General features: G+C 47.3%; 2 protein-coding genes across 4 annotated transcripts in view; both read left to right on the forward strand.

The window, feature by feature from the left end:
- Positions 1-27880, forward strand: part of CFAP45 (cilia and flagella associated protein 45) — a 129924-nt gene that overhangs the window by 74606 nt on the left and 27438 nt on the right. The window lies entirely within an intron of this gene.
- Positions 1748-27861, forward strand: TAGLN2 (transgelin 2). Of its 2 annotated transcripts, none has more exons than XM_083167740.1 (5): positions 1748-1899; positions 25165-25376; positions 26017-26182; positions 26696-26798; positions 26984-27861. In XM_083167740.1, exons 2-5 carry the CDS (start codon positions 25194-25196, stop codon positions 27123-27125), a joined length of 594 nt encoding a protein of 197 aa, XP_083023866.1. In that variant the 5' UTR covers positions 1748-1899; positions 25165-25193; the 3' UTR covers positions 27126-27861. The 2 variants fall into 2 exon arrangements, with proteins under 2 accessions (XP_083023866.1, XP_083023867.1); XM_083167741.1 differs by lacking the exon at positions 1748-1899 and adding an exon at positions 3780-3905.

The following is a 27880-nucleotide window of genomic DNA, read 5'->3' on the forward strand; positions in this document are numbered from 1 at the left end:
AAGGAATGTCTGACGATGTAAGCGCTCTGTGAGCAGCTGGCCATGCCCCTAGCCCCTCAGTCTCCGTAAATAGACGCTGCGCGCATACACACGGCATCTATTCCTCGCTGCTCTGCTAAGCACCGCAGCGAGTGAGTGACAGAGGATTTCCCAACTGCCCTCCCTAATACAGGACACTGCTGCCCACGGGTGGGACGGTCACACAGTAATTGGATTGTCTGTCCCACAGAAAGCAGGACAGTGGGAGGCATGGGGGAGGGGCAGTTGGGGGAGGGGCAGTTGGGAGGCATGGGGGAGGGGCAGTTGGGAGGCATGGGGGAGGGGCAGTTGGGGGAGCGCTCCACCAGTGTTTTGTATAGCACAGCAGTGGTCCTTACATCAGAGTCCCCACCCTGCTCATCATTTGCCTGAAGGCACCTAGCGGCACATTTAGTAACACTGAAAAAGTTGCTGTTGCCCATAGCAACTAATCAGTGCTATAACTGGAGACTGGCCGCAGACATTGGCTATTATATATGGTATATTATGCACAGTTACACGTATAGCGCAGAGTATTCCGACATCTGAGTCCGTAATGCAGCATCGGATTAACCGTTGCCGGCCCATCGGACCTCTGCGTAGCCCTCGCTTTGTTTCCCTGAAAAACGCCGTGGGGGCCAGTAACCCTGCGGGTATGGATCATTGGTTCAACCCATATTAGGTCGACATGGCTATTGTGGACTGGGGTTGGGATCATTGGGTCGACCTAATTATGGTCGACAGTCATTGGGTCAAAATACTGCAAGGTTGACAGGGGTCTAGGTTGACATGGCACAAGGTTGACAGGTGTCTAGGTCGACATGGGTTAGGTCGACAGTCAACAGGTCGATATGGGGTTTTCCACAGGTTTTTTTTACCCGAATGTCGACATAGTCGACATGGACACTGTGTTAAGTGCACCGCGGCTCGCTGCGCTGGCAATGCTTCGGGCTCGGTGCCTTGCTGTGCTTGGCACACTATTTTATTCTCCCACCCCTCCCTAGTGGATGGTAGGGCATGAAATACCGCCTGTCGGCACATGTCGGCTCAAAAAGCACAATGAAAAACCCCATGTCGACCTTTTGACTGTTGACATAACGCATGTGTCGACCTAGACACCTGTCGACCTTGTCTCATGTCAACCTAGACACCTGTTGACCTTGAGCCATGTCGACCTTGCGGTGTTGACCGAATGACAGTCAGCCATCATTAGGTCGACCAACTGACCGTATCCCGTTGACAGGGTTGAAAGGTCGACGCAATCATAATTTCAGTAATGGGAAGGTTGACAGTGAACAGTTTTTCACATATTTTTTTAACCCGAATGTCGACATAGTTTACATGGACACAGTGTATAGTGTACCACATCCCTCGCTGCACTCGTCACACAATTTTATTCTCCCACTACGCCGTTGTGGATGGCAGGGCAGGAAATACCGCCTGTCGGCACGCGTCGGCTAAAAAAACATAAAAAAATTATTTTGACGGTCAACCCTTCCCATTGTGGACCTTCCAACCCTGTCGACTTTAGCCATGTTGACTATATCATGCGTTGATCCAAGCCATGTCGACCTAGTGACCGTTTCCCCTATATGTGATGTTCCTGCTTCTGCGTCATGAAGAATGCTGAGAATATCCATATAATCCTTGCACTGACATTTTCCAAGTGGAAATCAATGGAGCGGTTCCAGCCTTGGAATCACAGGAAAGAATGCTTGTGCTCTTGTACTACGTCCGCCACCCACACCCTTTTTCTTTGATTAGGGATGACATCATTACTTCATGTTTTTGGGGGTAGGGCTGAGGGAGTGTAGAGAGCGAGAGACACACACACACAGTCACACTCCAGTCTTACTTCCTGCTGTCCGGGCACACACCAAGGTAAGCCTGTCTCCCTTCCATACCTTCCCCATACCAGAACCAGGCCCATACCAGAACCAGGTCTGTGCAAGCCTTTGCAGCAGAAGTGCGCAAGTTGTTGCACCCTGGGCGTGCTGGAGTTTGTAGTTCTCCAACAGCTTGAGAGCCCTGAGCCCGCTGTGCAGCAATCTCACTTCTATCTTCCATGTAGTCTTCTATCTCTGAGTGCGGAACAAAGTCCAGGTGCAGGCAATCTTTGTACTGTTGTAAATTCTATACTGTTGTATGTAAGGGGGGCTGGTGGGGGTGTTGGTAGCCTGTACAGATTCAGCTTCTGGGAGCCATAAGTGCAGTCGACAAATAAAAATACATTCCATTCCGGAAATTCTGCCTGTGCGAGCTTACAGTGTAGGAGAGTGTGCACCTAGTATATAAGTGATTCTGACGGTATAGGTGGGGCGTAGGTGACCGTGGAAGGCTATGGGCATAGAACCAGGACAACTATAACTGTAGCTAGTCTGCTCTTGCCCACCCTGGGTAGACCGGGGCATTTCTGCAGTACTGGGAAGTTACCCTGTAATTTATTTGGGAACGTTGCAAGGAGAGAAAATCTCTGGCAGGGAATTATCTGTATGGCCGTGAGAGTGCTGACATATTTTTGGGTTGATAGTGGTATTTTTGGAATGTGCGTGTATGCCGTTACCCAGCTGCTCCCCCCTCCTCCCCTATAATAGACGATAACCCCTTTTTTACATTCCCATCCATGATATGAAAGGAGGTGCTGTAATGTGGGGTGGTCTGGGAGGTTCCCACTTTAAGAATAAGTATTACCTGTTATTTATAAGGTGCCACAAGGGCTCCGTAGCACACAATAAATTTTAGCTTGCGAGCAGGGCCCTCCTCCCTCTATGTCGGTTTGTTACTACCCAGTTTGTTTGATCACTGTTGTTTCCTATTGTAAATCGCAACAGAATTTGCTGCAATATATAAGAACGTGTTAAAATAAATGAGAGATTAATGGCATACTTTAATCTGTTACCTGAGACCTATGTTATGCCACAGTCACATGTACAGGGACCAGTAATCCTAGTGCCAGTTAGTGCCTATATTATCTACCCACCTCCTAATCTGCGCCCAGCGCCGCCCAGCCATGGAGAACATGTGTACTCTGTGTATAAGGCATCCACTCCCAGATAAAGGGTAGGCAGGCAAGGCAGATGCCTGGGGCTGCCCAGTTCTGGGGGCAGCAAAGACTGATCCGTCTCTACATGGATTATAAATGCATTTCTCCCAGTAAAATGAAAGGTTGAGGGGTGCTGGTTAGAGGTATGAGCCCGGGTAGTGTTCCGTCAGTAATTTAGTCATTTGCCAGTGATACGGGGGTTTTGGCAATAATGGCTGGCAGCTATTGGGTGTGATCCGAGCTCACGGTGCTGTCTGCATAGCAAACGTTTGTCCCTCTGATCAGGATTTCTCTGTTTGCTCCTGACATTCCGGCCTGTGTAGACGAAAGGTAATTTTGTAATCTAAGAATGCAGCCAGCTATAAACACAAGTATTTCAACATCCTAATGAGCCTCTTGCATTGAGCCGAGGGTGCTGTCAACAGATCTGAAAGGGAATGAGGATAACTCATGAGGGCGTCCTTCATCCCAGACGCACTTTTATTAGCTGTGTCTGTCGACAAGGCAGTGCGTGTGCAGAGTACGAGACAGCCGATGTTCCGCCGGAGATCGCTGCTCGGTGGCCTAATACCGCTGAATTGTTAATATTCAACTGACCGGGTATTTGTGGCACCCAAACATGATAATAGCTAGGTACTTTCTGTAGCTGGTAATGGTCACTCTGGGATTACAGTGGCTGTCTGCTACTATATACTCCTCCCCCCCCCACCCCACCCCAGGCCCACAGTCGCGGCCTCTCCTCAGGATAAAGCCTGTGCGTTGTTGTTTTTTCTATCTTTACATGAAGCCCAAGGTGCGCGGCGCCATCACCCAGTTCATGAATTCATATATGCTGGATGCGTAGGTACGTATGGACCCTCTCCAAAAGGTGAAGGGCCCTGTTACTCCCCTAACCCCTCAGAGCCACAAGGCCTAGGGGGCAGAAAAGGGATCGGTTGGGTCCTTCTTGCCAAGGCTCGGAGAGACGCTCTTCCATCAACCCCTAAAAGGGTTAGGGCAGATGGGTTTTCCTCACCGAAGCTCAGAAGACCCCATCCCTCAGCCCCGAAAGATCAATGGTCGGTGGTTTAGGGGGACAGGCTGTCTGAGTTTCTGGGCACACACGACTCTGCGCATCCTGACATGTCAGGAGACATCTCACTGAGGCCTGTAGAAAACGAGGCGGACAGGCCGTCAGGACAGGCCTGCTGGGATGCGTTTCACAATCACGGCAGGAATTCTGTTTTCCTTTGTAAAACATCCTTTCAGGCTGCGATTTCACGCCCCACAATCCATCAGCTCCCCATGGAGCTGTCCGACGGCTTCAGATGAGAGATGTCTGCCAAGCGGCCCGGTTAATGGTCGCCGTCAGGGATCACCCTGTCAGATTATGTAGCATTTTAAATTTTAATTACTTTCCAGGCTTTCTTTTTGTTTTGTGTTATATTATGTTCTACAGTATATAAGAGTATACAGAATACATAACCCAGGAGACAGTGACTGACAGCTGAATACAATACAGACAAGTACAGGGCACATAAACATAGCTGCATCAGCAGAGGACACTGACATAACTATCAGGGGGCAGAAACTGCAGGATTTGGTGCCATTGAAGAGGGTATAAGTTAGAGAAGGAAACGCACATGAGGCAGAGGGCCCTGCTTGTGAGAGCTATCCTACTACTAATAATCCATATTTATATTTGTGCACCTATGTAGGCCATAGACACTTGGTGGAACGTACTGTAGTTTGGGTTATTCGATCATGCATCTGGTACCAGAGGAATATAAATGGATGGTGACAACTGATGGCCTCAGGGTGTGAGTAGGATATCGACTCCTACGTAGACCGCGATAAAATAGCAGCCATTGAGCTCCTAACTGTAATTTTACAGGCTGTGTTTGAAATATATCAGAGACTAGTACTTTATCTCTCTCCACATTATCGCTTATCAGCGCGTATCCATTATAGGCTTCTAACCATCTATGCTTATCGGCTAATGTTATACGGTTTTGCTGGTGTTTGATAAGCGGACGGGCCGCATCTCTGCGTTAGTATACGGTACATTCCGATGTTTGATTAATGTACGCGTACGGTCTTCATTGTGCATTGTGTTAGTATTTGGCATTGTCTACGAGGATAGCGTTCGTTACATGGTGTGCCTGTTATACGATATATGTCAGACTAAATTTATACCTTTTAATAAAAGACATAAAATGACATTAGCCGTAAATATGATGATGTACTTGTGATTCACTCTCCAGCTGGCAGATAGAATAATCTCCAAGTAAAATTCTCTTGCTGAAATCTGACTAGAAGGCCCAGCTGGGACGCGGTATACAGCCGCGCCGTCCAAGAAACTGCCAGAGCCATGTTTATACTGTATATAGATAATACCGCTTATTGTGACTTCACTAACGTCTAGCGCTGTAACCTAATCCCCCCATTCATCTTCTGCCTGGATTATATCGTCTCATTTACCTTCCCATACATATTACCCACATTTCCGTGGCCTGATAGCGTACAAAACGTTGTGGTGCAAGTTATATGCTCGTTGCTGACCTCCCTGTCCTCATTTGACACAGGGGCATCTAGATTTGCGCCAAGACGAGTAGCTTTGCAGGATGTGGCGACAAAATTTTTGGAACGAAGTGAGTTCAAAGTTTATCCCCTTAAGGTGTTATGGGACATGGTTGCCAATGCTGCTTGCTTTAGGTCCCTTGCAATCTCCACTCCTAGTCGCCCAGAGTTTGCAAGCCCATTTTTAAGTCTTAGCAATGCTGTACATAATTGTGAACGTCATTGGACACTTGGGGTCACATGTGCATGTTATGGGTTCCCGGGACTTGGTGTGCAGGTGGTAGCAAAAAATTGCTCAACTCTGGAAACATTGCCTCTTTCTCTGTCTCTTAATCAGTCCCTATGAACGTGTGCTGCTGTACTTCACATTAATGTGCCCGCTAGGTGGCAGCGATCTCTTATTGAGATTTTACTTAACCATACTTGCCGACTTCTTCAAACTCCTCTCCGGGAGAAGCCCAGAGAGGAGTGAGAGGGGGAGGGAAGAGGCTACGTTTTGGGGGCGGAGCAAGACTGATGTCACTAAGCCCCACCCCCATGACGGGCAGCTGCAACAATTTGCGGGTCCGTGGATGGTGGGAGGGGCTAAAATGACGCGAACCGCATCATTTTAGCCCCGCCCCCTCCCCACGGACCCACAAAATTCGGGGGTTTATACCGCGGGGAAGGGGGGAACCAGGGCTGTGTGGAAAATGCGGGAGACACCCCCTTCGAGCGGGGAAAGGGTTAAGTATGTACTTGACCCTTTGAGTGCCAAGTGAATTTGTCAAAATAGGTGTGAAAATTGGCAAGCAGACATTTCTCTTCATGACAATGACCTAAGTAGGAGACGAAACCTTTTTTTTTATTTTTTTGTAACAAAACCTTTTTATTTGACTTTATTTTACAAATGTGAGTGATGCTGGTATTTTAAGCGGCTATTTGGAACATCTCTCCCAGAAATGTTGGAGCTCAAAGGGTTAAACTAAAAAAAAGAAAAACCCGTTGGCTCTGGGTTATCAAACTTTAGGACCAAGTGGCCCTTTATGCTGCGGCTATAATGTAGTCCTTGGAAACTGAGAAGGAGACGTTCTGTGTCTGCGGTTCCCAATTTCTGCCTAATGTGTCTAATTGGCATGATTTTGGCAGCAATCTTCTACCACCTATTCCCTCCTTGGCTAGAGCCAGGTGACCACAGATCGCTATAGATTGGCTGAATCCTATTGTTTTCTTCTGGATAAATATTATTAAATGATGAACAATAGGAGCATTCATGGGAGAATTCTGAAGCACTCTACGCGTTTCGCCTCTCTCTCCGCAACAGTAAATAACATACCCCTATGAGATTGTTTATATTTGCCGATTATTGTATAAAACTGGATAACAGCACAAAATAAAAATGTGATCGCAAAAAAAAAAAGAAAGTAAACTAGGCGTGGAATCGTTATGCGGCCGCTCCCTGCTCTGTGTCACAGTACACGGATTACAGGGAAGGGGAAACTGGAGAGGGCCCCATTGTACAGATGGAAAAATGAGGACGGTGGTAGAACCGCTGGCTCCTGTCCCATAGGCCTACATAGAACCCACTAATACCTTCATTCTACCAAAAGGATGGAAAGAAGAGAACAGGGCTTTATGACGAAATTAACATAATGATGTGGGTGGGGCAAGGTAATGGCGTAGCTCCATAATGATCTGGTGCCAACGAATGGGTGCTGGGAGGTGAGTTGGCAGCAGAGAGCTTTTAAAGCACTGAGATATGCCATCCTGGGCAATGCCATGCAGTCAGCGAGAAATCTTAGGAGGTACAAATTGCAGCACCCCTACCTCCCGCCCTGCTCTCTGTGGGTGAGTGGGTGGGGCTGATGACATCACTTTCATGATTATGACATAACGTATAAAATAACCAGATGACTCATAGGCATCAGTGAGCCATGAGGCTCGAGGCACACAACATTTTTCATTTTTTTGGGAGGCCGTTCTGCAAATTCTATCAGATCCCTCCCAGCAATCCACACGGCCATACTGTCCTTCTGCGTATGCGGCGACTATGCGCAGATGGACTCCCAGAAGAGCAGTGACCGACGGTCATCACAAAGGGCAAGTCTTATCAGGGGAGCTGCGCAGTAGGTGGTGGAATGTACTACCGCCCAAAGTAATAACCAACCGTCTTCTGGCATTTATCAAACACAGCCTAGGGACCAACATCGACCATCGATGTTTTAAAAACAATGATGACTTATAGACAGCTGTGAATGCTTTTGCCATCGACTGGGGAGAACCAGATGGTTTCCTGCCATTAATGGTACAGAACAACCAATGTTTATTTTTACTTTTTTTTACATGTGCAGAAACACGTTGCATAGCCCCAGCCCCTGGTTACGATTGGCCCACAGGCCAGTCAGTGAATGAACATGAATCGTTTGGTGAAATCATCGATCGTCCTAAAAACATGTAATGGATGACTATCAATGATCACTTGCTCTGTAGCCAACCAAAACACAGAATGTAACATGGCAGCTAGGAGCTGATTGGCTGGTACTTTACCTCTCTCCAAACTTTGACACATCTCTCCGAGTCCCACGCACATACGGTGTCATTTACTGCCAAATTGCTTGGAACTCTGCATCAACCCTTCATACGCTGTTCATCAGGTGACTGCATCCAGTCAGACAATGGCTCGGCTCTGTCTGGACCTGCCATTTTGTATACAAGCGTCTCCAGCGCATGCCGTCACGTCCCTAAAATGATATATAATAAATCTAATGAGGATTAATGTTCTCTCATTAGTGAAATGGGAAGATAAAAACCTCCTGTCAGCCCTAGCACGCCTTGATCACGAACCCCTTTCATGCTTGCCAAGACACCCAGGGGCTACAGCCGTCATTAATTCCATGTGGCGTTTTTTACGGCCTACTCGTTTACAATGGGCTGGTAGACGTGGGCGTGCGCCGGCACCATTACAGCACAGGTTAGATGGTTCTCGGAATGTTTCATGGCCGTCTGGGGCATTCCTTCATCCCTCTTTAATATACTCGCCGCTCACATCTCCGCTTACTGCCGTGTAAAGCACTATAACCCGTACGCGGCGCTAATTCCGCCTCCATTATCAGAACCCTAAAAGTTTAATGAGCCAGTAAGGGGCATGCGTTGCTTTTATATCGCTTATTAAATGTAAGACTGTTTATATGGATTTGGCACAGGCCGGGGGAACTTTCCGTATGAGGCCGCTATCCCCGATGAGCGCGGCGCCTCCTCCGTTATAGCGTATTGCTAACAATGAGCATCTACTGCTTGTTTTTAAAAAAGCCACCTGTTAAGGGTACCAGGACGTTAGGTCGGCCACTATTGGTCGACATGGTCAGCACATAAAAAGGTGGACATGAGTTCTTCACAATTTTTTTATTTTTATTATTATTACTTTTTCATATGGAACCAACTGCGTGGACATCAATTGGGAAACGTGTGAAGAGCCAGGGGGTTTGATGGTTGTTGCCAGGGGGTTTGATGGTTGTTGCCAGGGGGTTTGATGGTTGTTGCCAGGGGGTTTGATGCTCGTTGCCAGGGAGTCTGATGCTCGTTGCCAGGGGGTCTGATGCTCGTTGCCAGGGGGTTTGATGGTTGTTGCCAGGGGGTTTGATGCTCGTTGCCAGGGGGTCTGATGCTCGTTGCCAGGGGGTCTGATGTTCGTTGTCAGGGGTTTGATGGTCGTTGCCAGGGGGTTTGATGGTCGTTGCCAGGGGGTTTGATGCTCGTTGCCAGAGGGTCTGATGCTCGTTGCCAGGGGGTCTGATGCTCGTTGCCAGGGGGTTTGATGTTCGTTGTCAGGGGTTTGATGCTCGTTACCAGGGGTTTTGTGCTCATGGAATCCGCTGGTGCCTCTGGGTAGCGCTATATGCTCTGTGCTTCCCTGACAGATGCTAAAGGTCCCGTAGGACCTCTAGCATCTGTCTCCTCTAAAGCGGTGGCCATTTTTGGAGGTTTATTTTCAGCAGATTGCATTAGGATGGACAAGACCACATGGCATCTGCATTACACAAGCGCCCACGTGGTCCCGTCTCCCCTAGCCACCACTTGAACTGCCATGGCATTGGTACGCCACCAAATTGGCTCCTATTTAGGCTAATTGGCCCTCGCCCAGGGTTTCCCAAATGCAGTCCTCAACAGCTCCATAACATACCTCCCAACTGTCACGATTTCCGCGGGAACGTCCCGATATTCGGGGACGTTCCCGCGTCCCGCGGTAGGGGGGACAGTTGGGAGCCCCCCCAGCTTGCCGAGAATAGACGCTGTGCACATGCGCACAGCATCTATTCAGCGCCGACGAGCGGCGAAAACGGGGCGTGGCCGGAGTTCGCGTCACCCCGTGAGGCCCCCTTTTCTCGAGGCCGCGCCCCCTTTTCGGGACCTCCCAACTTCAAAAGTTGGGAGGTATGCCATAACAGTGCATGTTTTAAGGTTTTACTGCTAAGCCAGGTGACCATCAGTACCTCCAGTATCCTAAAAAACCTGTACTGTTCAGATGCCTTGAGTACTAAGTGTGGGAAACACTTACTGCGTGCCTATGTGTGTTCGTATGACAGGGCAGCGTTACACAATCTGTGGTACTCCGGCTACTGTGGAACTACACATCCCAGCATTTCCTTCCGCAGTTTTAGCAGGCCCTGACAGCAAAACGGTGGCATAAGATCAGACCTATGACTGTGCGGAGCACCCCCACCCTCAGTGGAAAAGTCCCTGATATCATGGAATATGTAATGGTCTCTCGCTTGTTATGATCCCATAAGGGAACCATTAGAGAGATGAAGAGCTGGGAGATTAGCAGAGATCCCGTCTGTCACCGCCCGTGTGAACCACTTTCCTTTGTCATGTGGCTGAGACGTGTTCTGACGGGTGACATCATGCGCCCCTCACACCCACGCTGATCGGATAATCCACATATCACAGCCGCCGCTCATTGCCTGTCATTCTATTGTTGTATACTGAGTGTGTAGTGGATTAGCGGCTGCCTAATTGTTCTCCTTTACCGGTGACGCCGGGATAATGCTTCCAACATTCATGGTGGCGCTTACTGGTCTGTCTGTCATTAAGGGGGAGATGTATCGAGCCTAGGAGATGGAGAATGTGGGGAAGTTGCTCAAAGCAAGCAATCAGCGTATAACTGTGATGTCATATACTTTAGTGATAGATTTGGGGCAGCACGGATGGTGTAATGGTTAGCATTACTGCCTCACAGCACTGAGGTCATGGGTTCTATCCCCACCATGTGTTATATATACGGGGCAGTACGGATGGTGTAATGGTTAGCATTACTGCCTCACAGCACTGAGGTCATGGGTTCTATCCCCACCATGTGTTATATATACGGGGCAGTACGGACGGTGTAATGGTTAGCATTACTGCCTCACAGCACTGAGGTCATGGGTTCTATCCCCACCATGTGTTATATATATACGGGGCAGTACGGATGGTGTAATGGTTAGCATTACTGCCTCACAGCGCTGAGGTCATGGGGTCTATCCCCACCATGTGTTATATATACGGGGCAGTACGGATGGTGTAATGGTTAGCATTACTTATGAGTCTACTGAGGTCATGGGTTCTATCCCCACCATGTGTTATATATACGGGGCAGTACGGATGGTGTAATGGTTACATTACTGCCTCACAGCACTGAGATTATGGGTTCTTTTCCCACCTTGTGTTATATATACGGGGCAGTACGGATGGTGTAATGGTTAGCATTACTGCCTCACAGCACTGAGGTCATGGGTTCTATCCCCACCATGTGTTATATATACCGGGCAGTACGGATGGTGTAATGGTTACATTACTGCCTCACAGCGCTGAGGTCATGGGTTCTATTCCCACCATGTGTTATATATACCGGGCAGTACGGATGGTGTAATGGTTACATTACTGCCTCACAGGGCTGAGGTCATGGGTTCTATCCCCACCATGTGTTATATATACGGAGCAGTACGGATGGTGTAATGGTTACATTACTGCCTCACAGCGCTGAGGTCATGGGTTCTATTCCCACCATGTGTTATATATATATGGGGCAGCACGGATGGTGTAATGGTTAGCATTACTGCCGCACAGCGCTGAGGTCATGGGTTCAATTCCCACCATGACCCTAACTGTGCAGAGTTTGTATATTCTCCCCGTACTTGCGTGGGTTTCCTCCGGGCATTCCGCTTTCCTCCAACAATCCAAAAATATACTGGTAGGTTAATTGGCTTCTTCCAAAATTAACCCTAGAATGTCTGTGTGTGCTTGTACATGTGGTAGGGAACCTAGATTGTAAGCTCCACTGGTGCAGGGGCTGATGTGACTGCTCAAACATTCTCTGTAAAGCGCTGCGGAATATGTGTGCGCTATATAAAAAACAGTTAATAATAATAATAATAATAATAAAATAGATAAAGGATAGTTTTAGGCTGGTGGCTTTATAAACATACTCCATTTATCTTTCCAAAGATTGATACATCTCTGCCCCTTATATTTATAGTAAAGATACTCCAGTCTGAGGTTTGGGGAGGAGGCTGGTGGGGTGTAGTGTGTATAATATTTGGGGAGGGGGCTGGTGGGATGTGGTGTATACATTATTTGGGGAAGGGGCTGGAAGGCGAGGAATCCCTGGGAATGCTTCCCTCGCTGTGTGCTGGGTGGGTGGTATGCTGGACACAGGCATCTTTCCCATGAGCCTGTGGAGACTTCTAGCTGGGTCCTGTCATGTCGCCAGCAATAGGTGGATGAGGGAAATACCTCGGAGGCAGGGAGGCGCGGTGGGAAACAATGGAGGTTTATGAGTCTACTAACGATCCAGTAATTAGAAGCAGTGTCTGCTGCATGGCAACACCGACCAGCACAGACCCAAATGTGGAAATGAGTATTCTATAGCCCAGGGTGTGGGGTGTATACAGCCCCCCTGCTATTGTCCCGCTCTAGCTGTGACACTGGGCTAGTCTAACTATTCTCCCAGCAATTGCGTCTGAGTATTAGCAGTAGAGACTGTGTCAATAACCAGATTTAATGGCAGCCATTTCGAGGGATGAACCAATATCCTGCTTGGCCTTTTTTTTTCTGTTACCTTCCAGAGGTCTAGGTGGGTGGGGTCATAGTGCTGTAATCCATACCCTCGTGACCCCGCCCAGAATCCGCCACTACACTGCAGTGGGCAGGGCTACAGTAGACCTGCGAATCTCATTCTCAAGTACTTGGACCGCTCTCTTCATTGTGGATGTGGGAGGTGGGTTTAATCTACCTGGGGAACACCCCAAAATTCAATAGTTGTAGACAAGTATGACTAATATTAAGGACCATGCTATAGCGCATCATTTCGCCATTAGGCGCTATGTGGCACTGAACCGGTTTGGGAGACACCAACGCACCACCGTACTTCTCTCCCGCGACATCCTCATGCGAGGAATAAATGTGCACCTGTATAAAAACTAAATTACAATAAAATCTGGAATGCAAATTCCCCCCACAGAAAAAATACCTGTTCCAAAAACCTAACCTGAAAATGGTCCGTGATCCTAAATCTGCAATATCACCCTTTACATCGCTCATACAACCTCAATATGGTCAATGTATTAGGGCATATGGCTTTCAGTAGTTGGACGGCTCTGTTTAAATTAAAAACATCAAAGCTATTGGGTGAAGGCATTGGGGATTAATAACGACCCTCCGGTGTGTTCTGTGCCGGGCAGTAACAATACTCCCTATGTCTGCTCAGATACCTCCCACCCAATGTAGATTAGATCGGACAATACGTCAATGCATGACATGACTCGTGCAGATAACCCGATAATCGGTCTGTCACTTCTCTGATTAATGTGGCATTCGCCCGATAATCCGCCATGTGTGAGGGCCTGCTGTCAGAATAAAGCCATTAATATCTAAATCTGCAGACTTCTTTCCCAAATTAGGAAGCAGCGCCATATATGTGTGCGCTCTCTGCCGCGTGTAATTTGTGAGATTCGAGGCAGGTTAAGCCACCTTGTCTGTAACGGTTTACATGACGTAATGCGGCAAGATTAATGGGGCTTGGCACTTTTGAGGGAGAAAGAATCCCGTATAAATATCTTTTTTCCGTACATCCAAAAATATGCCGGTCGGATAATTATCTCCCAAAAATTTAACTCTAGCATGAGTGTGTGCAAATGTGGTAGGAAATATAGAGTGTAAGCTCATGGGGGCAGGGGATGTTGAATGCCTAAATATGCTCTGTACAGCGATGCGGAATATGTGTGCGCTATGTAAATAACTGTCAATCATGTCTCTTTTTTTATTTTATTTTTTGCATTTTAACTGGATCATGCTTTCAGTAGAAAGTAGCCCGGGAGCTGTGGCGGTGGTCGGGAGGCGGGCAGCGGTGCAGGAGGCGGGCGGCTGTGATTGGGAGCCAGGGTGGCAGTGGTCGGGAGGTGGGCAGCGGAGCAGGAGCCCGGCGGCGGCCATGAGGTCGGATGCCAGACGGTGGTCTAGCTGGTGGGTGCTAAGAAGCAGACAGGCTTTGATCAGGTCACGCTGCGCACAGCCGCAGAGCAGCGCGCCGGGGTTTGGGAGCAGCCGGGCAGCGTCTAGCTAGTCTCTCAGCGCTGCCCGGCATTGATTTGCTCAGGCCAATCCCGGGATTCAAATCCTGGCATTTTTAGGGCCAAATCCCAGGATTGGCTACCATAATTGCATAGTATGCAACCATCGATGGAATATTGCCATTGATGGCAATGGCAGTAAAGGACGTGACCAGCTGAGCTCCCAGTCATCCCCGGAGAGTCGGCAAAATAGTGTTAACATAAGCAGCACTAGGCAAATACGCCATATTTATACACCTGATAAATGTACTTGCCAATATATTATTTAACAAAATAGGGGGTGTATGTACTAAGCTGTGGGCGGAGATAAAATCCCAGCCAATCAGCTCCTGTTATTTTTCAAACGGGTAGATGTATGAAGCAGTGATAATGGAGAAGTGGTGCCTGGTACTTTATCCCCGGCCAATCAGCTCCTGACTGATAAATTGCAGACTGGGTTAAAAAAGGGACAGTTAGCTGATTGGCCGGTGATAAAGTACCAGGCACTTTATGAATTCTCCTCCCTTATCACTGCTTTATACATCTACCCCTGTGTTTGAAAAATGTCAGGAGCTGATTGGCTGGGACTTTGTCTCTCTCCCCAGGGCTTAGCCTGTCCGGGTGGATTATACATCTCCGTGCAGGGCCGCTGTACGACAAGCCCAGCGTACAAGCCTGTAAATTGTCTGTTGATCCATCGTTATTAATAGCAAATGTAGGTCTCCCCTGGGAACGACTTCAGAATAAGACACTGTGATTCCCAGAGAAGTCAGATCTTGGGAAGTCGCTATTCCATCATAAAAATCTTCTACATCCTGTGCAGGGCCCCAGATCACTGCCTGCTACCAGGCACGGACCGCAGCTGTCCTGGCCGGGCCATTCCTATCCCATGTGTTAAAGGCACAGACCGCGGGAGAGGATGCAGCGTCGGAGAGCTTTGGACAGCCGCGCACTGGGGCTAAAAGGGGGCTTATTACATATAATCTCGCACGCATAGTGCCCATCACCTCTGAAGACACAAATTCAAGATAGAACTATTAAAATTGCCGCTTTAATTTACCGTAAAATGTATTGTGTTTTTTAATGACCATAATCCGCGATGACGACACACGGCTCTGCCTGCCTCACAATGGGAAGTTAAGCCACATTTTAATGTTGTATCTGGCCCTCGGTGGGGGACGTGACCTAATAATGTCATCCAGCGATCAGTATGGTCTACGTCGCCATCATCCACCGGCCTTTCTGCCTCGGCGTCTCGGTAAGACACCATCGGATATAGGTTTTGTAAGGGATAATCCAGATCTATCTTATCTAGGCATATGACGGGCTTTCGCCTATATCTAAGGTGGTAGTTATTTGCCTTGTATGAGGAGGATCTAGGGTCCACCTAAATGTGATGAGCTTGTGTCCTGCACCATTATACAGTATACTAAAATGTAAGCACTAACGAGCAGGACCCTCTTCCCTTGTGAGCTTTTCTTTCTCTTACTTAAGCTGGAAGGGTATTGGTCATAGTGTCGACCAATATTATGTTGACACATGAAATAGGTCGACAGGGTTGGAAGGTCGACATGAGTTTTGTTCTGATTGTCAACATGGACACCGTCAAAGTTCAGGCACAGTGCTACGCTTGGCACCCGATTCTATTCTCCCTCCACGCCTTAGGATGGTAGGGTATGAAATACCGCCTTTTTACCCACAATTCTTATTTCAGTGTCCTGTCCTCTATTGCAGCCATGTTTATATAACATGTACGTTGTCTTGTACCATAATTCTTTGTTAGGCGCTGCAGAACCCTTTTGGCGCCATATAAATAAAGGATAATATTGATGATGATGATGATAATATAGTTGTATTTTTCGAAGCTCTGTGCGGGAGCAAATCTTGTCTCCTATTAAATGAAACTGGACCAGGGCTCGTTACTGGAATGTTTTTACAGTTGCGCAAGAAATCGGAATCATTGTGCGAGTTCTAGGTCATCTGTATGGTTCTCGTTCTCACAAGATGTTTTTATAGTGTTGCGTCTGACATATGCAATGTGTTGTTTCTGCCTTTTTGTGTGTATTGTTGTGGTATTTTTGTTACTTCCTGGGAGCGGTGTTTAGGTTGGTTGCTATGGTAACGTGTGGGTCAGCCGTGGAATTTAACCTTTTTTTTTTTTTCTTTCAACAAACACTGGGTTGTATTTTACTCTGAGTGCCATAGTAACAGACCACAAATGTCAGTGATGGGAAAAATTACATCTTTTGACTTTTAGTGCATTCCCGCTTCTGATTTATCTGCCGACTATGAGGAGATGACTGGAGGGGACGTACTATTAATAGTACGTCATTCGGCTTGGGCCATGACAAAATGGCCGCCACATTTTTATGTAGGCAGCAGGCTTGGATTAAATATTGGCTTAGAGGCTTTTTTTGTGTGTTAGAGAGAGGTTATGGATCCTCAATAAACAGTCTGATAAAATTGGGCAAATACCCCCCCCCCCCCCCATTCCTCGTCTCCCTTTTGCACATTAATGAATTAAATATCTGCCATGCTGGAGTGGGCCTGGGAGAAGAGTCTCTTTGGCAGCTCGTCATTTCATAATTCATAAAATTGGTAACTCTATCTCCCTAACGTGAAGAGTCCCAGACTTCCTGCTCGCTGGCCCGGCCAAGATCCTGTGAGATTAAGATTCTGTTCTGTACCAGAGATGCCAAAAAGACTTATTAAAATGCTTTTCTCTCTACGCCTGTTCCCTGGGCTTCATTAAGGGATGAAATAGCTGATTTTCTGGTAGGTTGAACAGGAGGCAACAAATCTTTCCTTTCTCTAAACAAAATAAATAAATCGGCTTCGGAACCAAGTTTACCCAGTGGCGTAACTATTAAAAATGCACCCCCCTGTCGAAGAAAAAAAAACAAAACAACCATTCAGGCACACCTCTACCCTCCTATGGTATTTGCTTGTCGTCAGGGGCTTCTTCCCTCTGTCTGCTGCTGCTGGGGTCTCTCACATCTGCCCCCATTTAAAATGTTCCTATGTACTTCCCAAAATGACCACCATCTCCTCTAGCAACCATAACTGTCTTCTCTAAGGTGGCCATTTTGGGAGGGACATTTTCAATTGGAGGCAGTTGGCACAGATTCCAGTTGTGGCGGATGGAGGAAGGGTGAAATCCCCTGACAATGAGCTGGTATCAGTGGTAGCAATAGCCCCATGCAGACTCCCTGCACCCACAAACTCCCAGTGCCTCTAAGCCACTGCAGGGGATGTTGCCATGCTGCCGAATATACCTGAATGCCCTGCCAAAGTTTTACTGTCAAAGCATGGTAGAACTGTGGCAGGGCATGCTGGGATGTGCACGCCAGAGTTCCCCTGATCTAGATTATGAAAGCTAACTTCTGATTGGATGCTACAATTCCATTTGCACCTTTTTGTTATTTTTGTTATTTTATACCCCTTTATAGCTAGAAGACTATGGATGGTTACCTATCGATGTTACCATTAATAGGTAACTTCGATGTTGTGAAACCATCTACAAGGGAACCATCGTTTCACCAAACGGTTGTCACCCTTGCTTTGCATTCAGTAGGCTGTTGGCCAATGAGAACTCAGGGGTGTGGCTGTGCTGGAGTGTCAGCGACGGCGCTAAACTGTGTCTTGTGCACCATCGATGGTGGCAAACCATCTGGTTCACCCCCATCGATGGCAAATGTATTCAACATTGGTCATGAACATCCATAATTTATGACCCTCCTAGAGAAAAACTTATTTGGGCCATATTTGGGTTCTCTGTCAGAAATAGGCCCCTCGGCATTAACAAAAATATGTTTCTTTTATATACTATGGGGGAGATTTACTAAAATGGCAGTTTTATTTCACATGGGCAACCAATCAGATGATATCTATGATCTTCTAGAAGGCGTTAAATACATAAGAAGTAGATTCTGATTGGTTTCCCACAGCAACATCTCATGTGAAATAAAACTCCCGTCTTAGTAAATTTCCCCCTAGTATTTTGATTCACAAATATTCCATCTGTAGGGGCTCCAGTAGACAGAAGGGACGTTGGGGATTCCCGTGTAGACGTAGGAGCGCCCTGTCTGGTCTATAGCTCTTCTGGACTAAATAGTTTAGACTGAGATTAAATCGGTAACAAATGTGGATGTTGAAGTCCATCCAGTATCTGATCCCTGGTAAACAGGCTGATTGCTTACAGATATTAATGCAATGTGTTCTGGTTTCATGTTGTACTGACTATATATATATATATATCTGTGGCATTCCTGGAATTATTATAGCATGAGCCGCCCCTGATAATGTTCCAAATATGAGACCATTGCCCCATTAGCACTTACAGCCCGGCGCAGGTATACAGTATATACCATTATTTATCACTGTTTGCATGAATGCACTACAGGCCGAGTGTCCCTTATCTGAAATGCTCGGACCACATTTATTCCAAATTAGTTTTTTTAATGACCTACTCACCTGGTCCCCCGACATCCGCGGCAGCCATCGGGGTCGTCTTCAGGAATATCCCCGGTCCCAAGGATGCATTGCGTGGGTGACATCGTGATGCCTCTAAAGACAAACTCGCTGGCAGCCGTGGATGCCGGTAACGCCGGGGGACTGCTGGGGGACCGATAAGTATGAAAAACAGTGCGGGGGGAGGGGGAACACCTACGGTTTTTGTAGTATATTGGTTTTCGGATAACTCTTACCGATGCGCGTTCCCGTGGGTTGTTAACAATGTCCTCCATCGACTGCATGTGGCTGGATGACATCACTGCATGATATCGGTCACTGTGTATGCACTTTATCTTTTGACCGGGAGTTCTGCGGAAATCGGTCACGATATCGCTCATATGTACTCGGCGTAAGTAGCAGACACACTTCTTATATATATCTTTTCTAGTTTTATTGTCTAGGACATAAAAGGTAATTCCGATTGGTTTACACTATAATAGACTGAGGGATCTATGTACTAAAACTTGGAGAGGGATACAATGAAGAGAGATAAAGTGCCAGCCAACCAGCTCCTAACTGCCATCCTACAGGCTGTGGTTGAAAATTTACAAGAGCTGACGGTTGGTACATTAGCTATCTCCAAGGCTTAGTACTTAGACCCCTGCAGTGGGGGAATGAAGGGAGGGGGGGGGGTCACCCAGGGACATGCCCTCCCCTGTCAGCGCCGGCACCAGGCTACGAGTGTAGCGGTGGGATGCAGCAGGAAGCAGGGAGACCGCTCCTTGCTCCCCACCATATCAGGCTCCCCGGACAAGCAGCGCAGGCGCTGGGATAAGCGTGCAGTGGCGTGCTACAGGAGGAGGCAGTCATGGAGAACGCGCCTTGCTCCCCACTATACCGGGCTACATGGATCGCATCACCACGTTCCTGAGCGTTACTTGATGAAGTGATTCCCCTAAACACTTTAGGCAAACTTGCCACTCTTCCAGTTCAGTCGGGAGGCTCCTGGAAATCTTGTGTCTCTCCTGTAACCCCAGAAGAGCGGAACGAGTCTCCGACATTGTGTTGGTTTAACAAATTGTAAAAATGATTTGTAAATCCCTTACAAGCGCATAGTAATCAGTGGCCATTCTGTGCTGTTGGGCAGGTGTGGCCGCTGGGTGACAAGGACAAGAGGAATGTTGGCAGGACACACACTGCGATCTGTATGCTCTTAGGGCATGGCTTTGTTTGAACATTCGCAGGCATAATGTCCGTATTCACACCCAACTGGGCCGAGGGCGTGAGGAGATCAGGGAGGAGGCCCCAGGCAGCAGTCATTACATCTGATTTTAAAGGCACTCGTCTAATCTTTTGGGCAGAGCATTGTTTAGAAGAGGTGGGGACCCCATTGTGTCCTTTCCAAAACAGTTCTAGCACCCAGCCTCCATATTTACTGTACAATTTATCACAGGAAGCAAAGAAAATGCTAACAGATTTCATCGTCCATATGTTTTTGTGTGTAGTGTGGCCACTGTACTATAATTCTTATGAATATGGCATGGAGTACTGAGCAACTTGCCAGTTGGTAAACATAAATACTGCCTCGCTAACATAGAAGCTTCAAATACCTGCTATGCAGCTAATAAGTGACAGGGTCGTCCATTTTGTTGTGTGATAATACAGTATTGCTGCACAATTCAGGCAAGCGTGGACAGGCTGTGGCCTAGCAACTGTCTGGCGATCTCTCCTACATGACACACAATCTTGGCTGTCTTCCGAACAAGCGCTGCTGGAAAAGTACTGTGACAGCTCCTAGCGAGGACCTTGCTCCACAGACAACTGTTTGCTTAGCCGTCAAGAAACAGTAGTTGGAATGTGTGGGAACGGTGCAGGTTCAGGGACAGCATGTGTGTATATAGGTCTCCATATACTGTACCTGCAGATATTGGGGGCCATCTTTTTTGTCTCCAAAACTAAAACTATGGAGGGATTTGTGAAGGAAGAACCGTGCCGATTGGTGGAACCGGAAAGTCAATTTGGGATATGTCCGCTGGGTGATGCAATTGCTGCAAATTGTATATTTTATCCTGTAAACAGACGTCCGGCTGCTGGATTAAGTCATAGCTGTAATAAAGGGAAAGCGGGTCAGTGGGTTATCGGTGCTGCTAATGTGGTGCTGAAATAAATGTAAATATAATAACTAGACTAAAGGCAGATAACAGAAGCGTTTGGTGACCACTGTACGCGCTGCTGTCGGGACTGCGCTTGGTATATTTCGGCTTAAAAGGCCACTAGAGCCTTATATAATATATACAGACAGACTAATATAGGTTCACAGCATGTATGGGCAGCATGGACGGTGTAATGGTTAGCATTACTGCCTCACAGCACTGAGGTCATGGGTTCCATTCCCACCATGTGTTATATATACGGGGCTGTACGGATGGTGTAATGGTTAGCATTACTGCCTCACAGCACTGAGGTCATGGGTTCCATTCCCACCATGTGTTACATATACGGGGCAGTACGGATGGTGTAATGGTTACATTACTGCCTCACAGCACTGAGGTCATGGGTTCTATCCCCACCATGTGTTACATATACGGGGCAGTACGGATGGTGTAATGGTTACATTACTGCCTCACAGCACTGAGGTCATGGGTTCTATCCCCACCATGTGTTACATATACGGGGCAGTACGGATGGTGTAATGGTTACATTACTGCCTCACAGCACTGAGGTCATGGGTTCTATCCCCACCATGTGTTACATATACGGGGCAGTACGGATGGTGTAATGGTTAGCATTACTGCCTCACAGCACTGAGGTCATGGGTTCTATCCCCACCATGTGTTATATATACGGGGCTGTACGGATGGTGTAATGGTTAGCATTACTGCCTCACAGCACTGAGGTCATGGGTTCCATTCCCACCATGTGTTACATATACGGGGCAGTACGGATGGTGTAATGGTTACATTACTGCCTCACAGCACTGAGGTCATGGGTTCTATCCCCACCATGTGTTACATATACGGGGCAGTACGGATGGTGTAATGGTTACATTACTGCCTCACAGCACTGAGGTCATGGGTTCTATCCCCACCATGGCCATAACTGTGCAGAGTTTGTATATTCTCCCTGTACTTGCGTGGGTTTCCTCCGAGTACTCCGGTTTCCTCCCACAATCCAAAACTGTACTGATAGGTTAATTGGCTCCAAACAAATTAACAAATTAACCCTAGAATGCCTGTGTGTGCGTGTATATGTGGTAGGGAATATAGATTGTAAGCTCCACTGGGGCAGGGACTGATGTGAATGTTCAACTATATGTGTGCGCTATATAAGAAACTGTTAATTACTAAATAAATAATAAATGTATCACATCATTGGCATATGCAATATAGCTGTGAGCATTTCTCCTACGCCCACCACATTTCCTGACTAGAACTTTACGGTCCAGTCCTGTTTTGGGACCACATGCATCTACTTTAATGTAGAGGCAGGTTTTTGGGTGCCTCATTCCTCAGTGATGTCACCATTAGGGAATTGGTCGGCTTAATTATTGCTAACAAAATGGCTGCTTAAGAGACAGGTGCATTATAATTGTACATAAAACAGGATTGTTTCTGTGATGTATCACCCCGGACTCCTATCCTGCCTGGTCCGAGTTATGCCTGCTCACAAAGGCTGAACAGAACAGGTATCTGGTGACAATAAGTGCCACTGCATCTGCATGCGTCACCTGCTCACTGTAACCTCCATGGAGCTGGTAGCCCCGTCCTCCAGCAGCGTTATATACTGTAACTATTATTAGAGGTTGTTTGAGTAGCACAGACTTCTAGGGACTTCCTGACGTTTGTTATACTCGTGATTTACTGATGTGTTGGATACCAATATATCACAGCACTAATGTGATATATACAGAAATCCTGGTGTTAGGGTAAAGTTGAGGTGTGAGGTGCTGAATATAGAGCCACTGCCACCCATCACTACCCTGCCAATGCTGCAACTTACAACATCTGTCAGCCATTGCTGAGGTCACTTCATCAAGCTCATGGAATGCTATATCTCCTGATATACTCTGTGCTGCTGGGGGACCCTGCTCCTCACACTATATAACTCTCAGTCTGTGGCTTCCTGCTGCCTCCATTCCCCTCCTCACATCATGTCACTGCCCCTGTCACATGCAGCCCTGTCCTCACTGACACATCCCTCATATCCTGATATACTCTGTGCTGCTGGGGGACCCTGCTCCTCCCACTATATAGCTCTCAGTCTGTGGCTTCCCGCTGCCCCATTCCTCTCCTCACAACATGTCACTGCTCCTGTCACATGCAGCCCTGTCCTCACTGACACATCACTCATCTCCTGATATACTCTGTGCTGCTGAGCACCCCTGCTCCTCCCACTATATAACTCTCAGTCTGTGGCTTCCTGCTGCCTCCATTCCCCTCCTCACATCATGTCACTGCCCCTGTCACATGCAGCCCTGTCCTCACTGACACATCACTCATCTACTGATATACTCTGTGCTGCTGGGGACCCTGCTCCTCCCGCTATATAACTCTCAGTCTCTGGCTTCAAGCTGCCCCATTCCCCTCACATCATGTTACTGCCTATGCCACATGACTCATATCCTGATATACTCTGTGCTTCTGGGGGAACCAGCTCTTGGGTGTGGTTTCAATTGATGGTTAGCATTGGTGGTGATATGGCAAGCGGGCCATCAATATTCACTAAATATGCAATGAATAACCATCAATGGTTTCACCGACCAATCTGGTATACACACCCAACAACCAGCTCATTACATATGGGGTGTTTGCTGACATGGACAATATATCGCCTATTTTTTACCCAATTTAACACATCACTCATCTGGCTATGTGTTATTCTGTCCATGCCCATGTCAAAACAACTAACACTCATGCTCATGGCAACCAATCAGCACTGAAGTAACATCTATAATTGTCATAATATAAAATTGTACAGAGCAGCTGATTGGTTGCCATGGGCCACTTCTCCCTTATCATAGCTTCATACATCTACCCCACAGAGACGTGTGGCAGATGAAGAGGGTTTCTCTGGTCCTACAATGCGGACACAGCAATAAAAGCAGAGATTACCCACAGAACGAGCATTATAAAATGCCGGATAGTAATATTTCAATGCTTCCTAGAGCAGTATGGGTAATTGTCAGCCATGAGGTAATGGAGGCCAGGGAGCGGTGGTACTCCCCAAACCTGTGGTAACACCTCTTACATTCTCTCCTGACAGTGTAAATAAAGGCGTGCTAATTGTAACCGCTCTCCACGGCCAAACATGGGCCACAGACAAAGCCACTCGCTGGCTGTGGTGTCACCGTGTCTCTCCCTGTTCCCTGTGTGTGTGTGTGACAGGGAGTGTCCCCGCTGCAGCTGTGCTAACACAATCATTGTCACACAATCCTCCCTCACATCCTGGCTGTAAACAGGCTGCGGGCTGTTTTCTGAGCCCTGCTTTGCTTGCGGGATACAGGAAGGCCGAAGCCAAACGTGTATCTTGTGATCCGTACGTTGAGATATTCCAGGAGTACATGTGTTTATGTGCAAACAACCCACGTCTATGTATGCACTGCCAGTCACAGTACTGTATAACCTATTCCAATAGGCCGTGGCCTGGAATGTGTTGGTGTCTGCAAAGTGCCCCCCACATTCTCTTAATAACCTACAAGAATGTCTAGTCTATGTGCCTATTCTCTGTCCATGCACATGCCGATTTGCTGCCAGTTAGGGCTGAACTGAGTAATCCGATTCCCGGTGTGTAAGGATGCGGATGAAGCGGTATATGCAGAAATGACGCTGGGCTAATATGCGGATTGCATCAGAGGCTAGTGCTGAGTATATTGCCATTATATCATTCTAGTGATCTAGAGACACTCCCCAGCCAGGCCCTGTGCTCAGGAGCGTCCCCCTAACACAAACAGGACGTGCGGCTGGGGGGGTGGAGAGTTCCTGCGGGTGGCTTGTTTCCGGGTCTCTCTGAGTAAAGGGAAGGTAAAGAGTTCAGGCAACTGCAGGTTCTTCAGACCATAGAGAATGAGGTGAAAAGATGATTTATACCAAGAAAAATCAATAAATAAGGGGGAGAATTTGTACCTGGAGAAACTGCAATGCAAGAGACGCAATGCTTTTTGTATGAACAGAAGCCATGATCATATATTTGTCTTAAATGAACTGTCTTCCTACAAATCATTATCTCCTTTTCACAATCTCTCTGGAAGTTAAAAAAAAAAAAATCGACGCCAGTCACAAAAGGCTCCAAGTTCTCTGCATGTCATCTGATGGCAGAGGAGGATGTCACTGTGCAGAGTTAAAAGGGGCGTTCCAAAGCGAAACTGCTCACTATCTCTGGTGCCAAGTGACTGTGGTTACCATGGTAGTGACATGACACTCTGCAGAAACAAACAATATGCCCCTGTTCTTATAGCCTGCTGGAGTGAGTTATGTGATTTATTAGGTGATTGTGCCAGTATTTCCTAACCAGATTGTGTCGTTCCTACAGAGACCACCCCAGCCACTACCTGATCTAAAATGGCCAACAAAGGACCTTCTTACGGACTTAGCAGGGAAGTCCAGATGAAGATAGACCAGAAATATGACCCAGAGCTGGAGAACCTCCTGGTACAGTGGATCGTCGCTCAGTGTCCAGAGAGCTGCGGAGAACCTAAGGAAGCCGGGAAAGTCGGGTTCCAGACTTGGCTGAAGGATGGCACTGTAAGTAGCATCTATTGTGTTTCTGGGCATGTGGTTCCTCAGATACAGATAGACACCGGGGGCTCCCCAGGATAACTACACATCTCGGCTAGAGCTAGAAGCAGGGTGATGGTGTAATGCATAGGCTACTATAGGGCAATGTCATCTGGAGATGGTGTTATCCTACCAGGACGAAGATTGGGGGAAGACACCACATTCCCCATAGCCTTCTGCATCATGGCGCTCGTTCTCTATGTGCACAAACAGGACGTCATCGTTAACGACCCGCAGGAGCTCAGAAGAGGCAAGATGAGCGATATAGTTATAGAAATATTGCTTAGTGTGTTAGGGGCAGATGCATGAAGCAGTGATAAGCCATGAGATGCAAATTACAGATGTTGCTTCAGTGCTGATTGGTTGCCATGGGCAATTTCTCTACTCGTTTTGCTGTTTCATCAATAGACCCCCTTAGCCAGAAATGGCTTCTAGTCTCGGGTCCTATTGCAAGTGACCGCAAGTCGCTGCATTTTCAAGTGGAGACGAGGTAGTGAGGAAGGATATGCTTGGCCACGTCCCAGGGACCTCCTCGTCCAGGTCCCACAACTAAGGGATAGGCTAAATGTCCTGCATCCGGCTCACACTCTGCTTTCTGTCTCCTCAGGTACTTTGTCATCTGATCAACTCCCTCGCCCCCAACTCCGTGGCCAAAATTCAGTCCTCAACAATGGCCTTCAAACAGATGGAGCAAGTGTCCCAATTCCTGAAGGCCTGTGAGAAGTACGGAATTGCAACCAGTGACATGTTCCAGACCGTGGACTTGTGGGAAGGTACGAACGGTGATGGCGTCACCGGGCGAGGTTGAAGGCCCGCTACTTTTTAATCTGTAAAGGCGAAATAAGATAGAAAGAAAAGCCACACTCTGTCCATAAATACACAGTACTACCTCCCACATCTGCATTCCAGGGCATGTGACCATACACAATACCACTTCCCTTGTTTTAGAGTCTGGGACATATGACACTGTACAAGGCCACTTGCGGTGGTTGAACCAACCATGGTCATTCAGCTTAGACTCTCCTGGCATTCCTGACCATGCACAGTACTGCTTCCCTAGCTAATGATATTTAAACTATGAATGTATATCCACACATACCTATACTAGCCTCCTCTTTTGTGTGTATCGTCACAGTGCCACTTCCTTTGCCTGAGATTATGGTGCATATGACCCCTCCCTCCCTCTAAATGTTAGGACCAATGACCATACATGCCGTCCCCCCTCCTCAATATTACGGAACTCCTGCACTGTACCATATCCAATAAGAATTGTGTTTCTGCCGCAGGAAAGGACCTGGCCAGTGTGCAGCGGACTCTGATGAACTTGGGCGGTCTGGCGGTTACAAGGGATGATGGACAGTTCCGTGGAGATCCCAACTGGTTCCCTAAGTAAGTGGAGGTTTTTTTTTTTTTTTGGGTCAGCCCCAACATCGGCCCTAGCAGACGATTGGTTAGAATCGCCCCTCTTCCTGGGCCATCCTCATTAACCCAATGCTTTTAATACGCTCTGTGTATTTAGATTTTCAAGTGCATAAAAAATATTCAAAAATGTATTTATTTTTGTCTCTTTTTAGGAAATCTCTGGAAAACAGGCGCGATTTCTCCAAGGACAAATTAAAAGAAGGCCAGAGCGTGATCGGTCTGCAAATGGGCACCAACAAAGGGGCATCCCAGTCTGGAATGACCGGCTACGGCATGCCCAGGCAAATCCTCTGACCGACCAAATGTTCCGGAGCACCTGGCCAAATCCCAGATCATCCACTCATCTCCTAGTCATTCCCCATTTCTCTCCTCTCCTATCAGAACATTGTCCTCCCTAGTCCTGAGCGTCGACCAATTGCAGCCTCCAGACGTCCCGAATAGGGTCGAATGTCAAGGCCACGTAATTAGTAGGAACAGAATTCGTCATGTCTCTGTAACTCCATTCCATTTCTCCATGTTGTCCTGTCTAGACAGGAAGACCAGGTTAAACAAAAATAAGCCATTCCTTTTTTATTTTATTTTTTTTGCACCTATTTTAGTAAAATATGTGGAGTATTTAATTTTAAGATGTCTTAAGATCGTCTAGAGAGGGCGGCATTTAAGAATGATGTATTTTTTTTTAAATCTTTTTTTGACTTTTAAGTTTGGTGCCTTAACATCCCACGTGTCTGCTGTTATTTGCACGTCCGTGGTCAACTTGCGAGTGCCTTTCTACCAAAGCCCGGTGGATATTCTTTTGGTTCTCCGAATCCTGTGGCCGGGAAGATCTCCCATGATGCATTTCAAGCTCCTCTAAGCTTGATGGGGATCACACCGCAAAAGGGAACACGACTTTTATTTTATCACGATAGTACATTCCTAGTGACTGGGGTGGGACCTGTTCATCCAATAACTCTGCTGTCTGCTCTCCAGATCTGATGCTGATAAATTTTATTTCTGATCCAAATAAAGACCAATCTATGTTTATAAATGTCCGTGTTCTCAGTGGA

This window comes from Crinia signifera, chromosome 12 (genome assembly GCF_055691185.1).
Source record: "Crinia signifera chromosome 12, ASM5569118v1, whole genome shotgun sequence".
NCBI classification, from domain to species: domain Eukaryota; kingdom Metazoa; phylum Chordata; class Amphibia; order Anura; family Myobatrachidae; genus Crinia; species Crinia signifera.

Excerpts from the sequence above, each read along its gene's own strand:
- TAGLN2 (XM_083167740.1), top strand. The coding sequence starts at position 25,194 with ATGGCCAACAAAGGACCTTCTTACGGACTTAGCAGGGAAGTCCAGATG. Across the intron at positions 26,183-26,695 it reads GACCGTGGACTTGTGGGAAG|GAAAGGACCTGGCCAGTGTG; the intron begins GTACGAACGGTG and ends TTTCTGCCGCAG. Across the intron at positions 26,799-26,983 it reads GATCCCAACTGGTTCCCTAA|GAAATCTCTGGAAAACAGGC; the intron begins GTAAGTGGAGGT and ends GTCTCTTTTTAG.